This window comes from Gopherus flavomarginatus, chromosome 5 (assembly GCF_025201925.1).
Source record: "Gopherus flavomarginatus isolate rGopFla2 chromosome 5, rGopFla2.mat.asm, whole genome shotgun sequence".
NCBI classification, from domain to species: domain Eukaryota; kingdom Metazoa; phylum Chordata; order Testudines; family Testudinidae; genus Gopherus; species Gopherus flavomarginatus.
Genome location: NC_066621.1, coordinates 97,286,014 through 97,306,393, shown reverse-complemented (window position 1 = coordinate 97,306,393; position 20,380 = coordinate 97,286,014). Strand labels below are relative to the sequence as shown.

Here is a 20,380-nt window from a genome sequence, read left to right as displayed (position 1 = left end):
ACATAAGCTATGTCAGCAGGAGATGCTCTCCCGCCAGCATTGCTCCAGTGCGGATAGCATGAAACTTGCATCGCTTAGGGGGCTTTTTCACACCCGAGCAACATAAGTTAGATCAATTTAACTATTAGTGTAGACCTGCCCTCTCAGAAGGAGTCCAAGAAACCTCATAGGGGTCTTTTGAGGTTTCCTCCTTACTATTGAACTAAGGAGGTGATCAGGAAAATGCCTGTGTGCAAAGCCCATATCCGGTCCTCCCCTCCCTGCAGAACTCTTGAGGACCTCTAGTTAAGTCCACCTATAGTTCATCAATGGGGAACCTTGCTGCTGCAAGCCACAAGAGGTATGCCGGGTGGAGAAGGAAGGGAAGTGTTAGTGCTTCCCCTCTGCTTTCTCATCTTATATATCTAAACTTGCACTGGAGTGCCCACTCTGTATCTGGACCACTGCAACTGACAGCTCCCCATGCTCTTCAGTAAAGTCACTTGCTCCACCATATCTTCGTACACCGTTGCCTTCCAGAGATCCATTCTTCTCCTATGAGCCCCACACCAGGCACCTAGTGGTTTGTAGTTGTGGGAGTGCTCAGGAGTAATTCATAAGGGATTTGCTAGAATTTTCTTCCCTTCACCATCCTAGGAAGACGCTGTAGATCCCAGCAGCGTGATTCCCCTCTGACAGACCGTAGGTTTGGTGAATGAGACAGGGAGGAGAGAGTGTTTTTTTTGCCACATTTTCTTGCACCAGTGAGGTGATCCTGTGTGTTCCCCTTGCCACCCTACATCTCTTTGCTAATAATCGCCCCTCCAGGTATGAATCTCAGGTGAGGATCAAGGAGGAAACAGTTTTCTGGCTAGAATTCATGGGAGGGAGGCCATATGGATATAGAGGAAACGAAAGTTCTTTGAGTGTGTGTTAATGTGGATCCCAACATGGGAGCGCATGTACCTCATGTGCAAAATCAGTGTCTTTTGAATAGTAGTGTCTGTCAGGGCCATGCATGTGCTCTCTGCTTCCTGTGCCCATACAAGTGCATAAAGCATGGAGTGGCTGTGACCCTGCCTCAGTCCTTTCGTGCTATCTATGGCAGCAAAGTGGAACCTGGCTCCCTAGTTTCTTTACTCTGGCTAAAACTCTTAATGCTTTTTTCAGCATCTTCAGAACTCTTCTGATCTACTGATATACAACCACCTTGAACCTCCTCAACTTATCTGGACTGATTACTGATGGTCAGATATCGCCCCCATCCCCATACACCCCTTCAAAAGAGCTCCTCAACATGGCTGATTGAAACTCGCGTGCTTCAAGTCCTGTCTGTCCTGTGATGGACAAATTCCTTTGAAAGATGGACAAAGCAAGTATCTCTTCTGTTTAGAAGAGGCCATTATACCAAGTAAATGTTACGTATGCCTATCTTTCTCTGCAAGAACACATAAGTAATGTAACTCATGGTTGAAGCTTCATCTCTTGGAATGATCTATGAAGGTCTCTTCAGATCCTATGAACGCAGGCTGCAGAGTCCTAGCAGGACAAACTAACTTCATGCTGTACCCTGTCTAATGGGCAGGCTACCCCAAAGACCAACACAGAAGATGGCACTGAGAAAAGATATGGCATTAACACTGACACTCCACTGGCATTGCAAACATGGTGCTAAAGCTAATACTGAAGTTAGACTGTGCCAAACACGGGTAATGAGTCCAGGCGGAACTCTGGCCCTTCACACAGGGACAGACCATGTAAAGCCTCTGAAGACAAATCCACCAAGACCTTCATAGAGAGCTGGTGATATGGAGCAGCCTGTGGTGCAGAGGAAGACTCCTCTAGCACTGACCCCAGATCTGGTATGGCATCCCTCTGTATCATTGCTTCTAGAAGAAGAGCCAGGACTATCTTCAACACTGAGGCACCTACCAGCACCGATACAGACTTCAGTAGTGTCTCTAGGGGAGGTCTTACTCCTCTTCTTCATCACCAGGGCATATGTTCTCACCATCTTAGCAGAAATACTCTCATTTGTGATCAATGTCGTGTAGAGGCCTGCCAGCCCTCCCTACACGATTTGATCACCATCCTTACAGCAACAGCATTGGACTAGTCAATACCATGCTAGCCAGCTGTCTTGCTAAGGCATGTCACTGTGGCCACATGTTGGGCTTACTGGGTCTGTAATCTCAAACTGCTAGGAGCAGCTCTCCCATTTAAGAAATGTCACTTTCCCCATCAGCTTCTCTGGTCAGATCACCTATGCTGGACAGGGAGGACCACCAGGAAGAACCAGACATGGGGGTGAGCCACACCAGCATTCCGCTTCACCACCAAAGGAATTCTCATCATTGTTGGCTGATGAAGCTGTGTACTTGGCACCAATACTGGCACTGGATGACTACAAGTCATTCCAGGAGCTCCTTATGAGAACAACAGAAACTCTGTCATATCTGAGAAATGTCATGAGTTGATCAATATTTTGACAATTGCTGGTCTGTTTAGAATCACTTGTCCCGTAAATCAGAGACTGTTTGGACTCTGTTAAAGCCTCCTGGCAGACATCAACCGCTATGCCACCTATGGTAAAATGAGTAGAAAAATGGTACCCTTGAACTAGCTTTGAGTTCTTCTATGCTCAGCCCAAGTCTGGGCTCCTTGGTTGTGTTGGTAGTACAGGAAAAATCTAAATTGAACAAGAGTACCTCTAAGGACAGGGAACTCAAAAGATTAACCTATTTGGAAGGAAATCTTATTCCTCTGTCTCCCTATAACTTTAAGAGGCAAATTGCCAGGTCCTACTGGCCAAGTATGACTCTTTAACCTGGGAAAGGGTGACATCTTTTTAATTTAAGTTCACACATGACAACAGGGAGGAGTTCAAATACTCATACCTTCTTGTCAACTGTTTGAAATAGGCCACCTTGTTTACATTGGCCTCATTAACATTACAAAAGTGATTTCAACTCCTTCTTGTCAGCTGTTGAGAATTGCTTACTTCCAACTTAAATAGAATTGGCTTGTTAGCACTGACCCCCCCCCCCCCACACACACACACTTGGTAAGGCAACTCCCATCTTTTCATATGTTGTGTAGTTATACCTCCCTACTGTATGTTCCACTCCATGCATCTGATGAAGTGGGTTTTAGCTCATGAAAGCTTATGCCCAAATAAATGTGTTAGTCTTTAAAGTGCCACAAGGACTTCTCATTGTTTTAGAGAAATAATTAAGGATGGTACGTTCGTGGCCAAGATCTTACAGGCGGCAGTGGTTGCCTTTCACACTGCAGCCAGATCCATGACCCACAGCAGTAAACATGCACAGAGTATTATCTTCAAGTATTGGGCATACATAGGGAGTTGATCAAGGACCTAGATTTGAAGGCATGGAGTTAATTGAGCAAGCAAACTGATAGCACTGTGCTCCTTAAAAGAAACTGAAGCCACCCCATGGTCCCTAAAGTTTTACAAGCCAGGCTTGTGCCACAAACTGTACCATCCTTAATCCCAGTCAAGACAAGAGACATCATCCTACCTGCTTTCCTTTTGGGCAGTGACACATACAAACCATTTTTCTAACAAGTCAACAAATTTAACAGGACTGTCATGTAAAATCCAGTCCAGAGAGTATGACCTTTGAAAGTTGCTTCACCCTGTTACACTGAGCTTGGTCTGCCATAACATTGGACAGATGAATGAGATTATTTAGAGATCATCAACCAGGGCTGCTCCATCCGGTTCCACTCTTTACCTCAGTGGTTCTCAAACTTTTGTACTGGTGACCCCTTCTGCATAGAAAGCCTCTGAGTGTGACCCCTCCTTATAAATTAAAAACAGGTTTTTTTATATATATTTAACATCATTATAAATGCTGGAGGCAAAGCGAGGTTTGGGATGGAGGCTGGCAACCTGCGACCCCCCCATGTAAGAACCTTGTGACCTGCTGAGGGGTCCCAACTCTCAGTTTGAGAACCTCTGCTTTACCCCCTACCCAGCTCCCTTCTCCATCCCCCTTCAGGGACTCTTCTGACAAGACCATCTTGCAAGACTGACTTTATTGCTTCATTTAGTAAGCATAGAGGAGTTGCCATCAGACGTCAGGGGAAGGTGCTTCTTTTCCCAGTATTTCCACATCCCGAAGAAACAAAAGGGTCTTCATCCTGTCCTAAGAAGTTTCAACAAATACACACTCCATCTCAGTTTCAGATTACTAACATTTTGCCTCCATCATTCAATTTCTCTAAGTTTGTGGCTCTTACTTAAAGGATGCATGTTTTCGTATAGCTATTCATCCAGCCCTCAGGAGGTACCTCAGATTCATGGTGGGGCCCCCTCATTACCAGTACAGGGTTCTATGCTTCAGTCTCTCCCTAGTACTAAAGCTGTTTACAAAATGCTTGACACTAGTGGCAGCACATTTAAGGAGAAAAGGAATCCGCATCTATCTGTACATGGATGACTAATGAGATTCAGATCCCAGCAGCAGAGTACATCCTCTCCCTGTTCTCCCAACAAAGATTTCTAGTGAATTACAAGAAATCGTCTAACATCATTGCAGAAGATAGAGTTCCTAGGACTCCTGGTCAGTGAGAGCTTACCTGCCAGAGAACAGGTTCTGGTACCTTCAGTTGATAGTAAAGGACCTAAACTCAAATGCAAAAACTGTGCGCACATCTGGGACTACTAAGCCATATGTTGGTATGCACACACTTGATGCTGCTTGCTAGATTTCACCAATGGCTCTATCTTTTCACATCCCACAGTATCCAGATTACTCAGAGTTTTCCTGTATACTTACCTACCTCTTAGAGCTCTGGCTCCTACTTGGGATCAGCATCATTCTCTTTAAATTCATGGAGCCACTGATTGTTTGATAACGTCACTTTAGATGGTTACGATGGTTTTCCTGGTAGCTGTCTCCTCAGCACAGAATATCAGTGAGCTCCAAGCCCTTATGGCCAGACCTCCTCATGCATCTTTTCTTAGGAATAAGATAGTCTTGAGATCACACCTTGACTTTGACTTTAAGGTGATCTCACAGTTATACCTAAATCCAATCAATCAAACCCACCAATGGCGTTCTTGAAACAACACTCAGTGCTGAGAGAGAAGAAACTACCTAGTGTGGACATTTCCAGAGCCTTGCTCTGTTATTGTTCGAATGATAAAATAGGAGCTGGTGCACCTCCTTCCCGCTATCCAGAGTGGACACTGCCTGCTAGTCATTTACAGGGGGACACCCATCCAAACTTATTGGAGAAAGAGAGAACAGTTCCTAGTACAATAATGAGTTCTTTGAGATGATGTCATCAATGCGGATTCCACAATCTGCCCATCATCCCTGCTTTTTTGAGTCCTCTGCTAACATGCATCTTAAATTGTGAAGGAACTGAAGGAGGGTCAGACACCCTGTGCTTTGTGCCTTTGCATGGGAGCACAATGAGGCACAAGGTGCATGCATAGTCCCAGCAGACACTACTATACAAAATACTCCACTCTTGTGCATATGAAGTACTAGTGTCAGTGGGATCCAGATTAATTACAGCATCTCAGAGAACCACAGTTACAATAGGGTATGTAACTGTTCTCTTGCTGGGGGCATGGATGGGCTGCCAGGAGCAGGAGGATCCATGTAATTAGAGTGTGCTTAGTAAAAGGTTTGAAGTGTTTAGAGGGGCAGAGGGAGTACTAATGCTTCCCTCACTTCCTCACCACCTTCCCTTGCAGTTCTGAGCTTCTCTTCTGGTCCTTGCACTCCCTCCTTCCCCCACATATCCTGCCTTTCAAGCTCTGAGGCCTCTCTTTTTTGCGGGGGGGGGGGGGGTGTCCGCTGGGGCGGATGGCGTTAGAAGTATCTTCAACAAGCTCTTTTGAGCCCTTGACAAGACTCACTAAAGGATTGATACGCTTATCCAGATGGAACCCTTCTCTTGTGCAACTCCTAATGCTCACAGATAATAAACTACCCTCCTGAAGTCCTTAGAAGGTGTGCATTAGTGAGGCCTCCTTTCTGCAGATGTCAGGAAAAGGGGAAGGAAGGCCTCCCATCCCCAAGCTTCCTTTGCTGACTAGTTCTCTGGAACGACTATTATTTTTCTTTAAGGAAAGTTTCGTACACAATGTATTGAAGGGAAGTTGAGGTTGCAGGCACATTCACATGAGTGGTTTGCAGGAATATTACCTTTCAAGAATGTTAATAAACCTCAAATACTGGATATCTATGAAATGCAGAGTTAAAGTTGCACTTCATGAACAAGGTACCCGAACTACCTTAACTGTACTCCTATAGCAACATCTTGGAAAAAAATCATATAAATTTACTAGTTTATGTGTGCATAATGAAGACCTTTCATTTTTATCAGAGGCCACAAAAACTAGAATCCCAGTTTAGTTGCATAGTTGTTGGATCAGGGTGGATTTGATTTAAATCAAATTGTTTTAAATTATGATTTAAAGGAAGACTCGATTTAATCATGGATTTCTACATAAAAGTGCATTCTTGTTGGTTGTTGTAACCTCAGTACGTATTCTTCGCAACTTAGAGATGTAGGTTTCATTTTTAGAAAGTACACACTATACATTTTTAAGTGAGTTATTTTTGAAAACTTTTCAGATTAGTTTTACAACTGTATCAGAAAATGAATGATTGTTTTGGTTATTTCATTTACCAAAGGTTATTGAAGCAGATAGTTCACCTCCCAAAGACTTCATAAATATCTCCAATTCAACAGGTTAATCATTAATATTTGGAGGATTTTCTTGCCATGCTGTATTAGGAGGAGAACGTCACCAGACAGACATTTAAATTGTTTTATTTAACTAAAACAACAACGTTACATATTCTGGATTTTTCTTCAACAGCAAATATATAATATTTTAACAAAACAAGCATGTGAATTTTTGAGTTTAGTTAAACAGTCAAGTTTTTTTTAAATCAGGTTTGTTTTTGTTAAAATTGTTTTTAACTAAAATAAATTAAATATTTAAAAAAAATTAAATCAACTACGTCAGCCAGATCAACACGAGAAACTTAAAATATTGGCTTCTGCAGCTAACTCAGTCGTCTTCATCTTCATTTCCCTGTTTGTTCATAATCTGGGAAAGAGAAACAAGCTTTCCTGCCTTTTCAGGTCCCAAACGATTTCTCAGTTTGGAATGAATTAGTCCAGAGAAAGAAAATATTCTTTCTACCCCGGCAGATGTTAAAAGTGAGATTATCATTTCAACAGTCTCTGAATCCAAGTGCTTAAGTGACTTCCACCAGTTCACTGATGTGACTTTCTTTAAAACAGCATCAGCAAACATATATTTCTTGAATGGTTCACCCTTAGCTCTGAAGTTTATTATAGCTAACATTATGGAAGGATGATTGCTGGATGTCCATGTCACAGCCAACTCCTCTTCTTCAACAGTTAAGATTTGACCCTGGTACCGAGTATTGAGAATATTTGCAAGATAATGAGTTAGAGATAGTGCTTGTCCTATTTGGTTTTTTAATGCTTGTAATTTAACTCTGTCATTGCATATTTCTCTTTTTAAGATCTCACTCAGTTCTCCCAAATTTCTACAGCATCAGCAATAAAACAGCTGTTTATCTGCATTTTGTTCAAGGCTACAGAAACAGGCTTCAGGGTACTCAGCATGCATTCAACATTTCTTTTAAGTCCAATGTTGAGAACTTTGGCTGTGACAGTGCCATCTATTTTTTCACAATTTTGTTCACAAACTGTCATCAGATTAGGCTACTTTTTGATATCATGCTCAAAACAGTCCACTACTGAGTTCCATCGCACGTCTTGTGGGAGAGTTAGCTTGGTTCCTCCCACTTTTTTCAGAGCAGCTGCTGCAAAGTGGTTGTTATGGAAGTATTTTTCAATTTCAGCAGCATTAGCCTTTATTTCTGGAACACTGAAGTCTTTGGCTAGGAGGTGCATCAAATGAGCACTGCAACCCTATGTTATTAGCTTGGGACTCTCTCTTCTAAATAATTTCATCTCATCTAGGATACATTTACAGCATTGTCTGTGTCCAAGCTGCGTACTAGACATCTGAATTTTTTCCACAGTTTGTTATAGCTTTTACTGCTAGTTCTTGTATGTATTCTGCTGTGTGAGCATTTCCTGATGTATCAGTTGTTTCTGTAAGGAAGACATTCCCTTCTTCTGTTGTCACACAAGCACATACAACAGGATCATTGTGGACATCGCTCCACCCATCAAGACTCAGGTTAACAATTTTACCTTCTAGACCTTTTGCACACTGCTCAATTTCTATTTCATACACTTTATCCAGCAATTTGCAGCGACATCTGCTCTGTTGGGTGGACTGTATCCTGGTCTTAATGACTGAACCATGTTAATGAAGTGTGGGTTCTCAATCGCGTGGAATGGAGAGTTTGTTGCATAAACAAACCAGGCAATTTTTTTGTTAATTATCTCTTTTTGTAATTTGCTGGTTCTTATCACAAACGTATCTGTGGTTGTTTCTGGATGATGGAGATATTTTTTTCTTTTTGCTACAGGTGATATTACTGTGGCTATGTGACATACATGTTGTGACTGAAACACTATCAATGGCAGATAACTCTGAAACCATAGAAAATTATGGTGATCTTGAAGGTGGATAGTCTTCAGAATCCTGTATGTTGAGGATGGATTCTCCTAAACAAAATAAGTCAATGCAGTTATTTAATAATTATTACCATACTGCTGATTTAGTATAACTCATTGCATTCGCTGACACTCAGTGCTACTTCAAAGGTGAAATTGTAAAAGGAAGATTTGCCTATTTCAGCTATTTATTTTTTATAACAACTGCATCCAAAATCATAGTACCATAGAGTAACAACTATATTTTTTGCTCAAACATGAGAATTCAAGACTAATCCAGAAGGAAGACAGGCAGTCCTTAAGAAAGAAGTATGAAATAAAAAAAGTTTACCAACCTGAAGATCCTGCATGTTCAGACATGTTCCTTTCATCATCTTCAACGCAGCTTCCTCCTGAGAAGGAACACTTCTCATGATGATGTTTCATTTGGGCAACCAGGCCTTGCATTTGTTCGTTGCACTATTTGCATTTTGCATGCATGCCTGTCTTACCTACAGGTAGAGGAACTTCATTAAAATATTCCCAGGCTGGGTCTCTTTTACAGCCTGCTGCCATTCTAGGTTTTCCCTTCTAGCGAGAGAATGGTTTGATGGATCTCAAATCAATGAGAAAAAAGACCTCAAAGCTTCTGGAATATGCTGCTAAAACAGTTTCAGTTTTGTTTCTACTGCCTGTCCCTCCCTTCTCACATTTATCTCCAGTCTTCTTCTCCTTGTCCAGATCTATTCCACCCCCAACAATCTTCTATTCATTGAACTTTTTGAAACTTTGCACTTTTAGAGAGAGGTAAGGGATTGACTCTGTGTTCACAAATTTGCAGCGGGACAATAGGGTTGAGGTCTGTTATTGTTCACCTCTATATATTCTGTGCGAAAGGGGTCACCAGTACAAAAGTTTGAGAACCACTGGAGTAAAGAGTGGAACTGGATGGGATAGCTGTGGGGGATGATCTCTAGATAAGCTCATTCATTTGTCCAAATTCATGGCTCATTTTGGTCAATTTTACGGTCATAGGATTTTAAAAATCGTAAATTTTATGATTTCACCTATTTAAATCTGGAATTTTGTGGTGTTGTAATTGTAGGGGTCCTGACCAAAAACGAGTTGGGGGAGGGGCAGGTTTGCAAGGTTATTGTAGGGGGGTTGTGGTACTGCTACCCCTACTTTTGTGCTACTGCTGGCAGCGGCACTGCCTTCAGAGCTGGGCCGCTGGAGAGTGGCAGCTGCTGGCCAGGAGCCCAGCTTTGAAGGCAGAACCACCACTAGCAGCAGCACAGAAGTGAGGATGGCATGGTATGGTATTGCTACCCTTACTTCTGTGCTGCTGCCTGCAGAGCTGGGCCATCACTGAAAACAGCCTAGCTCCATCCTCTTTGGAACCCCTCTTCAGGTAGTTGAAGGCTGCTGTCAAATCCCCCCTCATTCTTCTGTTCTGCAGAGTAAATAACCCCAGTTCCCTCAGCCTCTCCTCAGTAGTCATGTGCCTCAGCCCCCTAATAATTTTTGTTGCCCTCTGCTGTACTCTCTCCAATTTGTAGTGGGGGGACCAAAACTGGACTCCAGGTATGGCCTCACCAGCAATACTCCAGTGGCCCCACCAGTGCCAAATAGAGGGGAATAATCACTTCTCTCGAGCTACTGGCAGTGTTCCTACTAATACAGCCCAATAGGCCATTGACCTTCTTGGCAACGAGGGCACACTGCTGACTTATATCCATCTTCTCATCCACTGTAATCCCCAGGTCCTTTTCTACAGAACTGCTGCTTAGCCGATCGGATCCCAGCTTGTAGCCATGCATGGGATTCTTCCATCCTAAATGCAGGCCTCTTCACTTATCCCTGTTGAACCTCATTGGATTTCTTTTGGCCCAGTCCTCCAATTTGTCTAGGTCACTCTGGACTCTATCTCTACCCTCCAGCATATCTACCTCTCTCCCCAGCTTAGTGTCATCTGCAAACTTGCTGACGGTGCAATTAATCCCATCATCCAGATCATTGATAAAGATGTTGAACAAAATCAGCCAGCCACAGGACCGACTCCTGGGGCTCTCCGCTTGATGCTGGCTGCCAACTAGACATCAAGCCGCTGATCACTACCCATTGAGCCCAACAATCTAGCTAGCTTTTTATCCACTGTATAGTCCGTTTAGCCAATCCATGCTTTTTTAACTTGCTGGCAAGAATACTGTGAGAGACCATATCAAAAGCTTTGTTAAAGTCAAGATATATCACATCCATCTCTTTCCCCATATCCACAGAGCCAATCAGGTTGAATCAATCAGCAGCTGCCACTCTTTAGCTACCCAGCGTTGAAGGCAGCAGTGGAGAAGTAAAGGTGGCATGGTATGGCATTGCCACCCTTACTTCGGCACTGCCATCAGAGCTGGGCACCCGGCCAACAACTACTGTTCTCTGCCTGCCCAGCTCTGAAGGCAGTGCAGAAGTAAGGATGGCAATACCATGACCCCACCCCCAATAACCATGTGACCTCCCTGCAACTCCCATTTGGGTCAGGACCCCCAATTTGAGAAATGCTGGTCTCCCCCATGAAATCTGTATAGTATAGGATAAAAGCACACAAAAAAACAGATTTCATGGGGGGAGACCAGATTTCACGGCCTGTGGCAAGTTTTTCATGGCCATGAATTTGGTAGGGCCCCATTTATGGCCATGCACACACACGTTACAAATAGCATACTGAAAGCATTCATTTTCCGCTATTCAGTAAAAGCCCAGTCCTGCCAGATGCTGAGTACCCCGCTCCTCATGGAAAGATACTTAGGACTTCATAGAATATGGGCATATTATTTCATGTAGCATCCAGTTATCTAAGTGTCATCAACACAGTGTGTTTCCATATATAAACTTCATATGCTCAGATCAAGCTGTCAGAACACGTACATGAAAAGAGCAAAAGTTATTGATAGATAATCACACATGGTAGGGGAGAATCAGTGTATGGAACCATTGTGTTACATAGTGCATGTTTTTGCAGAGACAAATAGTGCTAAGATGATAAGGAAGGGTAGAATTAAAGTAGTTGAATTCTTTTTAACTTTCTTGAAAAGTAGCATGCAGTCAGCCCACTAGTATGTGTCTACACTCCTCACTCACTTTCATGTTTTATTGGTTGTAGGTTTTCTGTGGGATAGGAGGCGCTACTGTTTTGGATCCTTGCTATAACTTTCACTGTGTCTGTGGGGGAAAAATGCAAAACATAATCAGGGTATTCTGTTTATTTTACTCTGTTCCAACTTGAAAAACTTCAGTCTATGACTACACTTTCTTTTTGTTCTTAGACTGAGTGTACTTGTCTCTTAAAATTCTAAAGTGAGAGGCAAAAGCAGGTAAAACTGGTCTGTTTCCCTCTCTCTCCTCCATACTCTCTCAAGTGTTCTCCCTCAACAATCTAACCCCTCTCTCTACTCTTCTTTTTATTGTCTCCCTCTCAAATGAGAGAGCTGTCGTGTAGTCCTTCCCTATCTCCACCATCAGAACCCTCAACAGTCAGTGGCTCTCAGGGTGCTCCTGTTCTGTTGCTTTTAGTGTGGAGCAGCTTTTAGGCTTCATGCCAGGGAATCTCTGTTCAGCTTCTTCTCCATATGACTCAGGTAGGAGGATGTAGCAGCAAAGTAAGGAGGGCAGAAAATGGGATGAGGGATGGAGGTTCCCATGGTGATGGTGCTATTGTATGCTGTAACTAAGTATACCTAAGAATTCCTATCTGATTGTACTTCCTAGTAGCCACAGAGACTTGTTCTTCTCTGATGCAGTACCCCAGACACTCCTCTTTTTTTTTTTTTTCTCTCTCTCTTTGGGGAAACTGGTCAGTCCTGGTTGTTTAAAACACATTAGAACTGGCCAGTGCTTTGCCTGTTAAACCTGTTTTGTATTCATTTCCCCTCTAATTTCATGATTCTTTACTGTAACCATTAATCTGCCAATGTACATTAATCAGATGATTGTTGAAAAACAGTACATGAGCTGAACTTTCATTATATGTCACCTCATTAATATCTGTTAAGACTGTCATTGAACCATTCTGGCTATCCTTAATCAAACTGCAAATTGAGATTTTCTTGCGCCACATTCTGTAAGATGTATCCCTGCTACAAAGGTTAAGTTTCCTGTTCTGGTTTTCTTGATCCTCGCATCCCTTTTTGAAGACATTTCCCTACAGCATAACAGTTGTGCCTAAATGCATCCTTGCTGCTTCCTTTGGAGAATCCATCTGTCTCCTTGCCATCTAGAATCACAATGATGTTCTTTATGTAGAAATTGGGAAAGCTGTAGAAAATATTTTAGTAGCCAGGAGGGTGGTCAGTTTGGTTTCACCATACATGTCAGGAGAAGGGATGTGGGAGTAGAGTGCCATCTATAGCATTAATTGCAGTTCCATTATAGGAAAAAAGTCCCCCCTCCCCCCTGACTTGTTTATACCTAAATTATTTTAGATCTTTGTTGCATGTGCAAAAAATATCAGTTCACTACCAGTGTATCTTTTAATAACTGTATATGTTAAACAGGGTTAGTTTTCTCTTTTCTTTTCTGCAGCCCAGGGTCTCCCACAGTTCTGTTCCGGATGGGCTGTGCCTCCTCTCTGAAGATACCATAGGTGGTTCAGCACTGTTGGTAAGCTATGGCACTTAACAATATCTTCTTGAGAAGCCCATCAGAAATTCTTTATCTGGCAAGTGGACAAAGTTGGTGGTTCAGTGTCTCCTAACCCCATTTTTTTAACTGTAATGTTTATTCATTTTTCACGCAGTAGTGAGTTCATTTCAATATAAATCTCCTCTCCCTAGCTGAGGAATCACTGGAGTATTGAGGCTCTAACTCTGTGGTCCTCGCAGTTGAGTACTTCTATAAAGGTCACTTTGTGGGCTCCACCAGAGCATCAGAGAAACCCTGCAGGTATTGAGCCAAGTTTAAGGGGGTGACTACAGCTTTTCAAAAGCATCAGAGGCTGCTACCAGCCAACCCTTGTTCTGTCGGGCACAGGGTTTTGATACTGTGGCTCATCTGGAGATTAGCTTTTGACCAGTTGGGTGTCTCCTCCTTCGGTTTCTCGCCCCATTGTCTCGCACTCTGTCTCTGTGGAGTCAGGTTATTCCCTCTGCATGGCTTGAGGTGCTCCTTCTTCACAGCATGGCTCTATGGCCAGGTCACTATAGTTTTCTCCCTCCAGGATATCAAAGTCCCACTGGATGAATTGTCTCAGGCAGTCTTCTGAGCCACTGCCCAAACTGTGTCACTTCCCCAGAGGTTGATGGGGACCCCGGGCCTATCCTCTACTCTGGATTGCAGCCCAGGGGGACCCTATCTCTAGCATCCATAGTCTACCCAGTGTCAGATCATGTTGCTGTTTCCCTGGGCTCCTTCCTACTTTCTTCTCTATTTTCTGGCCTCCCTCTGGGTTACCATTGAAACTTCCTCTGCTCCCTTCAGCTCCTTCACCCTCACCCTGGTTCTTGCCAGAGTCTGTATTCCCAGGCAGGATCCCAGGGTTTACTGTGCCCTAGAACTCCTCCTGGTCTCTTGCCAACTCCCCTCCTCTCTAGGGAGTGACTGCAGAGTTCCTTCCTGCAGCCCTTGTTGCTCTCTGCTTCCTTGTACTAAGTTATGTACTGTTATGAGGTGGACACCCCGTCACAATCTTGTTACATTCATTACATGTTTAGGACCCCAAAATTGCTGCAGGTAAGACAGTAAAATAGTGTGCTGGTTGGTATACTAGGCATTGAGAACATAATCCCAGAGGGAATCCAAGCTCCGTCTACAAGGTTCCTAATGGCATTGTGAGTAGAAAGCAACTGAGAAAATATGCAGAGCACCATCTTAGTCTTCATAGAATATATTTATCAAACTCTATAAAATAGGTTTTCGGTCTTCTGTGGAGGGCATCCATTGGTCGGAGGGTGTTGCATATTGTGATCTTCTGTTCAGATACATTTTGTACTGGAGGGGAGATACGGGGATTCGGTTTCTTCTGGTTGTTTCCCCCCTCCCCCTTCTTTCCTCCCTACTCCAAACTTTGACTACTTGGTGCTTCCCATGTGGGAGAAGCTGGGCTGCAGAAGGGGGAAAAAATTGTTAATAACGTCCTTTCTACCCTCAATGTCTCCTACAGTTCGATCCTCCTTGGTACAATAATGACCCATTGAGAGTTTTTTATTCAACTTTGGGACAACTCTTGTGATGAGACTGCATAAGAGGGCGTGTCCAAGTACCATAACCTAGAAATAGTGCTGAACAGCCTCTGGTGTCTGCAGAAAGGAGGCAAAGCCCATGCATCACAGAACTGTGGGAGATGCTGCTAGTAGAAGGGAAATTATCAGCTAAGAAATCTTTATTTTTCCTTGTATAAATTGAATCACTTTTTAAATCCACATAATCAGAGGTTTCACTGACAAAAATTCTATGATTGACAATTAGAAGTATTACACTGCAAGCATCAAGGGGTGTGTTATTAATAAATGATGATGTGGTTGCTTTCTGCTGCTGCATCTCAAGTTTGCTGATTAAATGCACAGTTTAGCTTCATCCATGGCCAATTGCCAATATCTTGAGATTTAGTACAACATTTTAATGTTCTTTCCTTCCTATTAGTAGCAAGAATTTCTTAAAGCAGATGTATAGCTCTGCATATTCTGATTAATAAGAAGTGAATAATAAGTAGCAAGATGGTGACGTAAAAAGTGAGAACTAATTATTACAGGCCTCGCTTTTCTATTGTAATAAGTGCTCGTTACCTCTTTTATTCCATCTGTGGACTGCTATTTTTTGTGGTTGAATGTCTGCCTTGGTTTCAGGTAAGTATACAGTTCACAGAAGAGAGGAAGCAGCTCAGCATAAAGAAGGAAAGGGCAGACAGAAGGAAAGAGACAGAAGAGAAGAGCAGGAAGAGAGAGTGAGCTAGGGGTGGTTCAGTGCATTTGAGTGAAATAAAATTTAGACTGGAGGCATAATTATAGTTTATCTCATTAAGAGAAAGAGTGTTATAGTGTATAAGTAGACTATTGATCATAAATACAAAAAATAAACACTTTTTTTTTGTATTTTGCAAATTGTTTGTTTTTATATGTCACTAATTACGTGGCTGCCACATCAAACTTCACTATTCCAGCCCTTTAACCATTGGGCCAAAGATTTTCATCTCTGCAGCTGGTGTTCTCAGGTTTTTTTTTTTTAAGATCACTGAGGAAATTTGGAGATGACCATATTATTGAGAGTATTTTTTAAAATCACATCGTCCATGGGGATTGTCATTATTAAAAACAGCTGTAGGAAAACATTTTAAAGTGAACCTAATTGATTTTTCAGTGGGTCTTAATCACCTTAGACACTTAGGTGCTTTGGGAACTTTTATCTACAACATTCTTGGCAGATGAAGGGTGACCTTGCTATGCATTTACTTCCACAGTCCTTCAGTAGTGAGCTTCTCTGTGCCTGACAGCACCATCAGACTTCCATGTCTTTTAATTTTCATCCTAGCACATTTTAAAGGGACACTGGCAATTTGAATTTTTTAAATAGACAAATTTCAAAAAATTCAAGTTTTCTGACAAAGCACCTTTTAAATAGTGTGTTGTTTAAAAACATTATTATGTCTTTTTCTTCTCCTCAGTGTTTGATATTTATTTTGGAGGGTCTTCCAGTATGTACCAGACATAGTTGGAGCCCACCCATATTCCCACCCTCCTTATTTTCTTAATGTGCCTGCTTGCTAACTGTTTGGTTTCATTTTTACTGCCTCTGTCACTGGTTAAACATCCTCTTTCCTGGCATGGAGAAGACCATGGGCACAAGCTGCTTCTGCAGCAGTGTACGAGATTGGTGATAATATGCTAGTGGCATGAGAAAGAGCAGTGGATCATCGATTAGTAAAACTGACTATGCATTAAGTGCTGTTAAATTCACAAAGTAAACAGACTTTTTACTACAGTGTCTCTCTAATCTCTGCCAGTTACAATAATCTTTGGTATTTGCAACAATCTTCAAAACTTTGTTTCCTAATGTTATATTGCAATCTATCTTGAGTTTGGAGTGAAACAAAATGTTTGGCGTGAGCTAAGGTGCAGACTTCATGCTCGCTTTTTAAAAAATTAACTATTTCAGAATGACTGTGAGTACAGTGAGAATGATGAGCCTGTGGACATTGAGACCGTGGAGGAGCTTTCAGAGAAGATTAACATTGCTCGTCTGAAGGCCACAGCTTCCACTATCGGATCTTCCAAACAGAAGTAAGCATCTTTTGTACCAACCAAGAGAACTAAAGTTCTGTTTTACCAGTGAATTGGCATGAAAATGAACTGGTTAAACAAGAGGTTTTAAGAAATTGTGGGACTCCACATTGACTGACTCGGGTCCATTCTGTCAGATCTTATTGAAGAATTGTGGCTTCTCTGTTTGTTTTTCATTTTAATCAATATGGCCATTAGGATATCTGTCTTATGAGCACTTTATCTTAACAGGGCCAATGGTTTGTCTAATTAGTTACTGAAAATAAGCAGAAATGTCTGAGATTGTTAGTTTGTTTTTTTGCAGTCCCCTTTTCTGCTGATCCTCTGCCCTCACTAACAGATATACTGCTGTAGCTGAGGGATTGCCCGTTAGTTTCAGGCTGTGGCATTTTGTTGTCTTAGGCTCCATTCCTATAGAAAGAACAGAGCAAGGCATTGTTGACTTCGTTGACAGACCAGCACCTTAGTGAACAAACTGTTTTATCTACTTTTAAAATCCACCTTGGTTTGTTCATTCTTTGTTGCGGCTGTTACTTTTAAATGCAGGGCACAGACCAAAAAAAGCTCATTTATGGTGTATAAAGGTGGCCTCAGATGTTTTCCTTTATTTCTTCTGGTTTGCTAGATTAGAAATATCAGACCCTGAATTCCCTCTTGTTTGCTGAAAGATTTTGGCAAGATCTTTGAAGAACCTGGATGGTGGTATCACGCATCTCAAAACATTTCCTTTCCTCCTTTGAGAGGTACGGCTTATGTTTCAGCCTCAGACAGTGATGTGACCATTCTCCTAAACATTGCCAAAATCTTTCAGTAAAAACGGGGAAGTGAAGATATGATTTTACTAAATGTGAATATTTCTAATGTTTAAAAAAATCTTAAGAGTAGATATTTGGGGTCTATATTTTTATGTCATAAGATAGTAGTAATAAGCCAGAAATACTGTTTTTTGCTCTATAGGCCACCTGTAGCCTACGCATTACTGAGATTGCTATTGGCAGATTTTATTATCTTTGTTGACACATGGAGAAGTATAAGCTTGCCATTTTGCCCTACAAGGTAATTTTACAGTTTTGAAACAGATTTGTCTAAAGTCTGTAGTGTCCAGAATGGAGCCCACTCTTGGAGCAGCACTGGCAGCAGTATACCACCTCCATCTAGTTGCAAGGAAAATTCATTTCCGGGGATAAGCATGGATAATTCTAAGGCTGTTGAGAATGTAGTTAATGAGAATAGAGTACATGAAATGAGCAACATTGGGAAAAACTTCATGCATCTCTTCCAGGCACCGTATTCATAAACCTTCGGATGAGAAGGTGACAGACAAGTCTGCTAAGGTATATATTTATTCTTCTTTTTCCTCTTAGTGTCAGACTGGGTAGGAGCCTAATTCCAAAGCCCATTCATTTTAAAAGAGAGCCTGCCATTGACTTCAATGACCTTTGGGTCAGGGCTTAAATTTGAACAGTAAGAAATAACTGCCTTCACTGCCAATGCACCTTATTAACTCTTAAGATGTCTTAGATTTCCTGTTTGTGGCACATTGTAATTTGCAGTGAAAATGCATACATGTATCAAATGGAAAATTATGGCTTTTGTGTCTGGGAATGGAGTATAGGGCTTATAAACACAACTGCTGCTTGTCAAAAGGAAACTGGATTGCTAGAAATGATAGCTTAGTTTAAATGGCCTACCCTTGGGCAAAATTGTGATCTCACAAAGATCTTTTGATCCAAAGACCATCGAACTCAAAAAGAGTCTTTTCATAGACTCAAAATCACCTCAAAAATTTAGACTAACTTCCTATTGCTTGAAGAGGCCTGTAAGGAGTACAGTACTGCTTCACAGGTTAAAATAATAGAATACATACTGCACCTGTCAGAGTAACAAAATAACAGACCTACCAGCCTAAAGTGGGGAGAGGAGTAATTCATGCCTGAGCATGATGGATATCTGCCTTTGTGGCAGCTGATTTAATCAGAGACTGCTTTGTGATACATTTTTAATGTAGTTGTAATCATAGAATGAAGTGATTAGTATCTTAAATTTAATTTGCTTATTAACTTCCCACCACAATCTTATCTAAAGTGCCTTCTTGTCCCCTTCCCTCCATATTCACTCACCTAAATATGAATGAAATTGGCTTAACTGTAAGGAAAATTAATGTGTTTTGTTTGACGGTTTTCAAGGTTTACTGTTTTTTTGAGAGGTTAGACAAAGGTTAGGTTTTGGGGAGAGGAGGTTACAAGTGTGTTTTATAATATTAAAGTCAAGCCTTGTACTGCAGTCTGTCTTATGTGAAGATATATAATGTATCCATACATGAAAAGCTGTTATCTTCTGAATGCCTTTGAATGGAAAGGTTGCTGGATCTTCACCTTCATTGGTGACTCTGATATTCTGGCCCTCTATCATTATATTCCACATATCCTGTAGTGTTTTATGCTTTCAAGAATCCAGATTTCATTAAGATCTTGTAGCTAAACATCGGAGTTTTATTCAGTAGTGATGTGACTTACATAGAAATGTGTCTTAATGACTCTGTAAATCAGGCTTGCATTTTTTTTCCTCTTGAGTTAGTTTTTGATTTGAAATAGTCACATGGTTTCTTTTCCAACAGAAACCCCAATTCTGGAACAGAAAACAGAAGAATGAGGCAGAGGCCTTTGCTCATTACCGCCAAACACACACAGCAAATGAACGCCGACGTCGCAATGAAATGAGAGATCTTTTTGAAAAGCTGAAAAGAGCTCTGGGACTGCATAGCCTTCCGAAGGTCTCCAAGTGCTACATCCTCAAACAGGTAGGCATTTTACAGCCCAAGGTCATCTGGAGAAAAATTCCTTTATTGTGGGGCAAAACTGACATCAGGTCTTTGAAAAACGGTATAGTGATATGAAAAATATTTTAGTGGTGAGAGTAGAAATTCTGTTCTCCTGAGTGCAATTATTTCACAATGGGGAGAAATGGGTTAATTCAAGACCAAAATTTTAGGGTTGTGAATTTAACTCTGGAAAGTAACTGGCAGTGTGCCTTGGCAATTTTAAATTGTACAACCAGACAGACAGTTTTGATCTGTAATGAAGATAAATCTCCCTAATGTGAGAAGAGAGAGCCCTTGGTGAAATATTTTATTTCAGCATAGCAATTAGATACAAAACTGTAAAAGAAAGGAAGCAAACCGCACATAATGAAGAGTCATAAATAATTATGCTCATCTGTACATTGCATTCCTTGGGCTGTGTCAGTTACCTGCTAGACATAGATTTATGGAAAATAGATCCTGTCAAACTCACTTGATATTTTTTTTTGATGTTTTGGTTGATAGAGTGTTGTTGTAATATATGTACGCTTCTGTGAAGGCATTTGATTTGGTACTACATGACATTTTGATTAAAAAAAATGAGAGAGATGTAAAATGAACATGGCATACATTAAATGAATTAAAAGCTGGTTAACTGATAGGAATCAAAATGTAATTGTAAGTAGGGACTCATCATCAAATGGCAGTGTTTCTAGGGGGGTCCTGCGGGAATGGGTTCTTAGCC

General features: G+C 41.5%; 1 protein-coding gene across 5 annotated transcripts in view; it reads left to right on the top strand.

The window, feature by feature from the left end:
• MGA (MAX dimerization protein MGA) overlaps nucleotides 1-20,380 on the top strand; it is a 101,394-nt gene that overhangs the window by 69,996 nt on the left and 11,018 nt on the right. For 4 of the 5 annotated variants that reach the window (XM_050954924.1, XM_050954919.1, XM_050954922.1 and 1 more), the window contains 4 exons: nucleotides 13,147-13,224; nucleotides 16,711-16,835; nucleotides 18,118-18,169; nucleotides 19,453-19,635. In XM_050954924.1, coding sequence (XP_050810881.1) covers nucleotides 13,147-13,224; nucleotides 16,711-16,835; nucleotides 18,118-18,169; nucleotides 19,453-19,635 — 438 coding nt within the window. The remainder of the gene's footprint in view (nucleotides 1-13,146; nucleotides 13,225-16,710; nucleotides 16,836-18,117; nucleotides 18,170-19,452; nucleotides 19,636-20,380) is intronic. The other variant, XM_050954923.1, reaches the window with a different exon arrangement.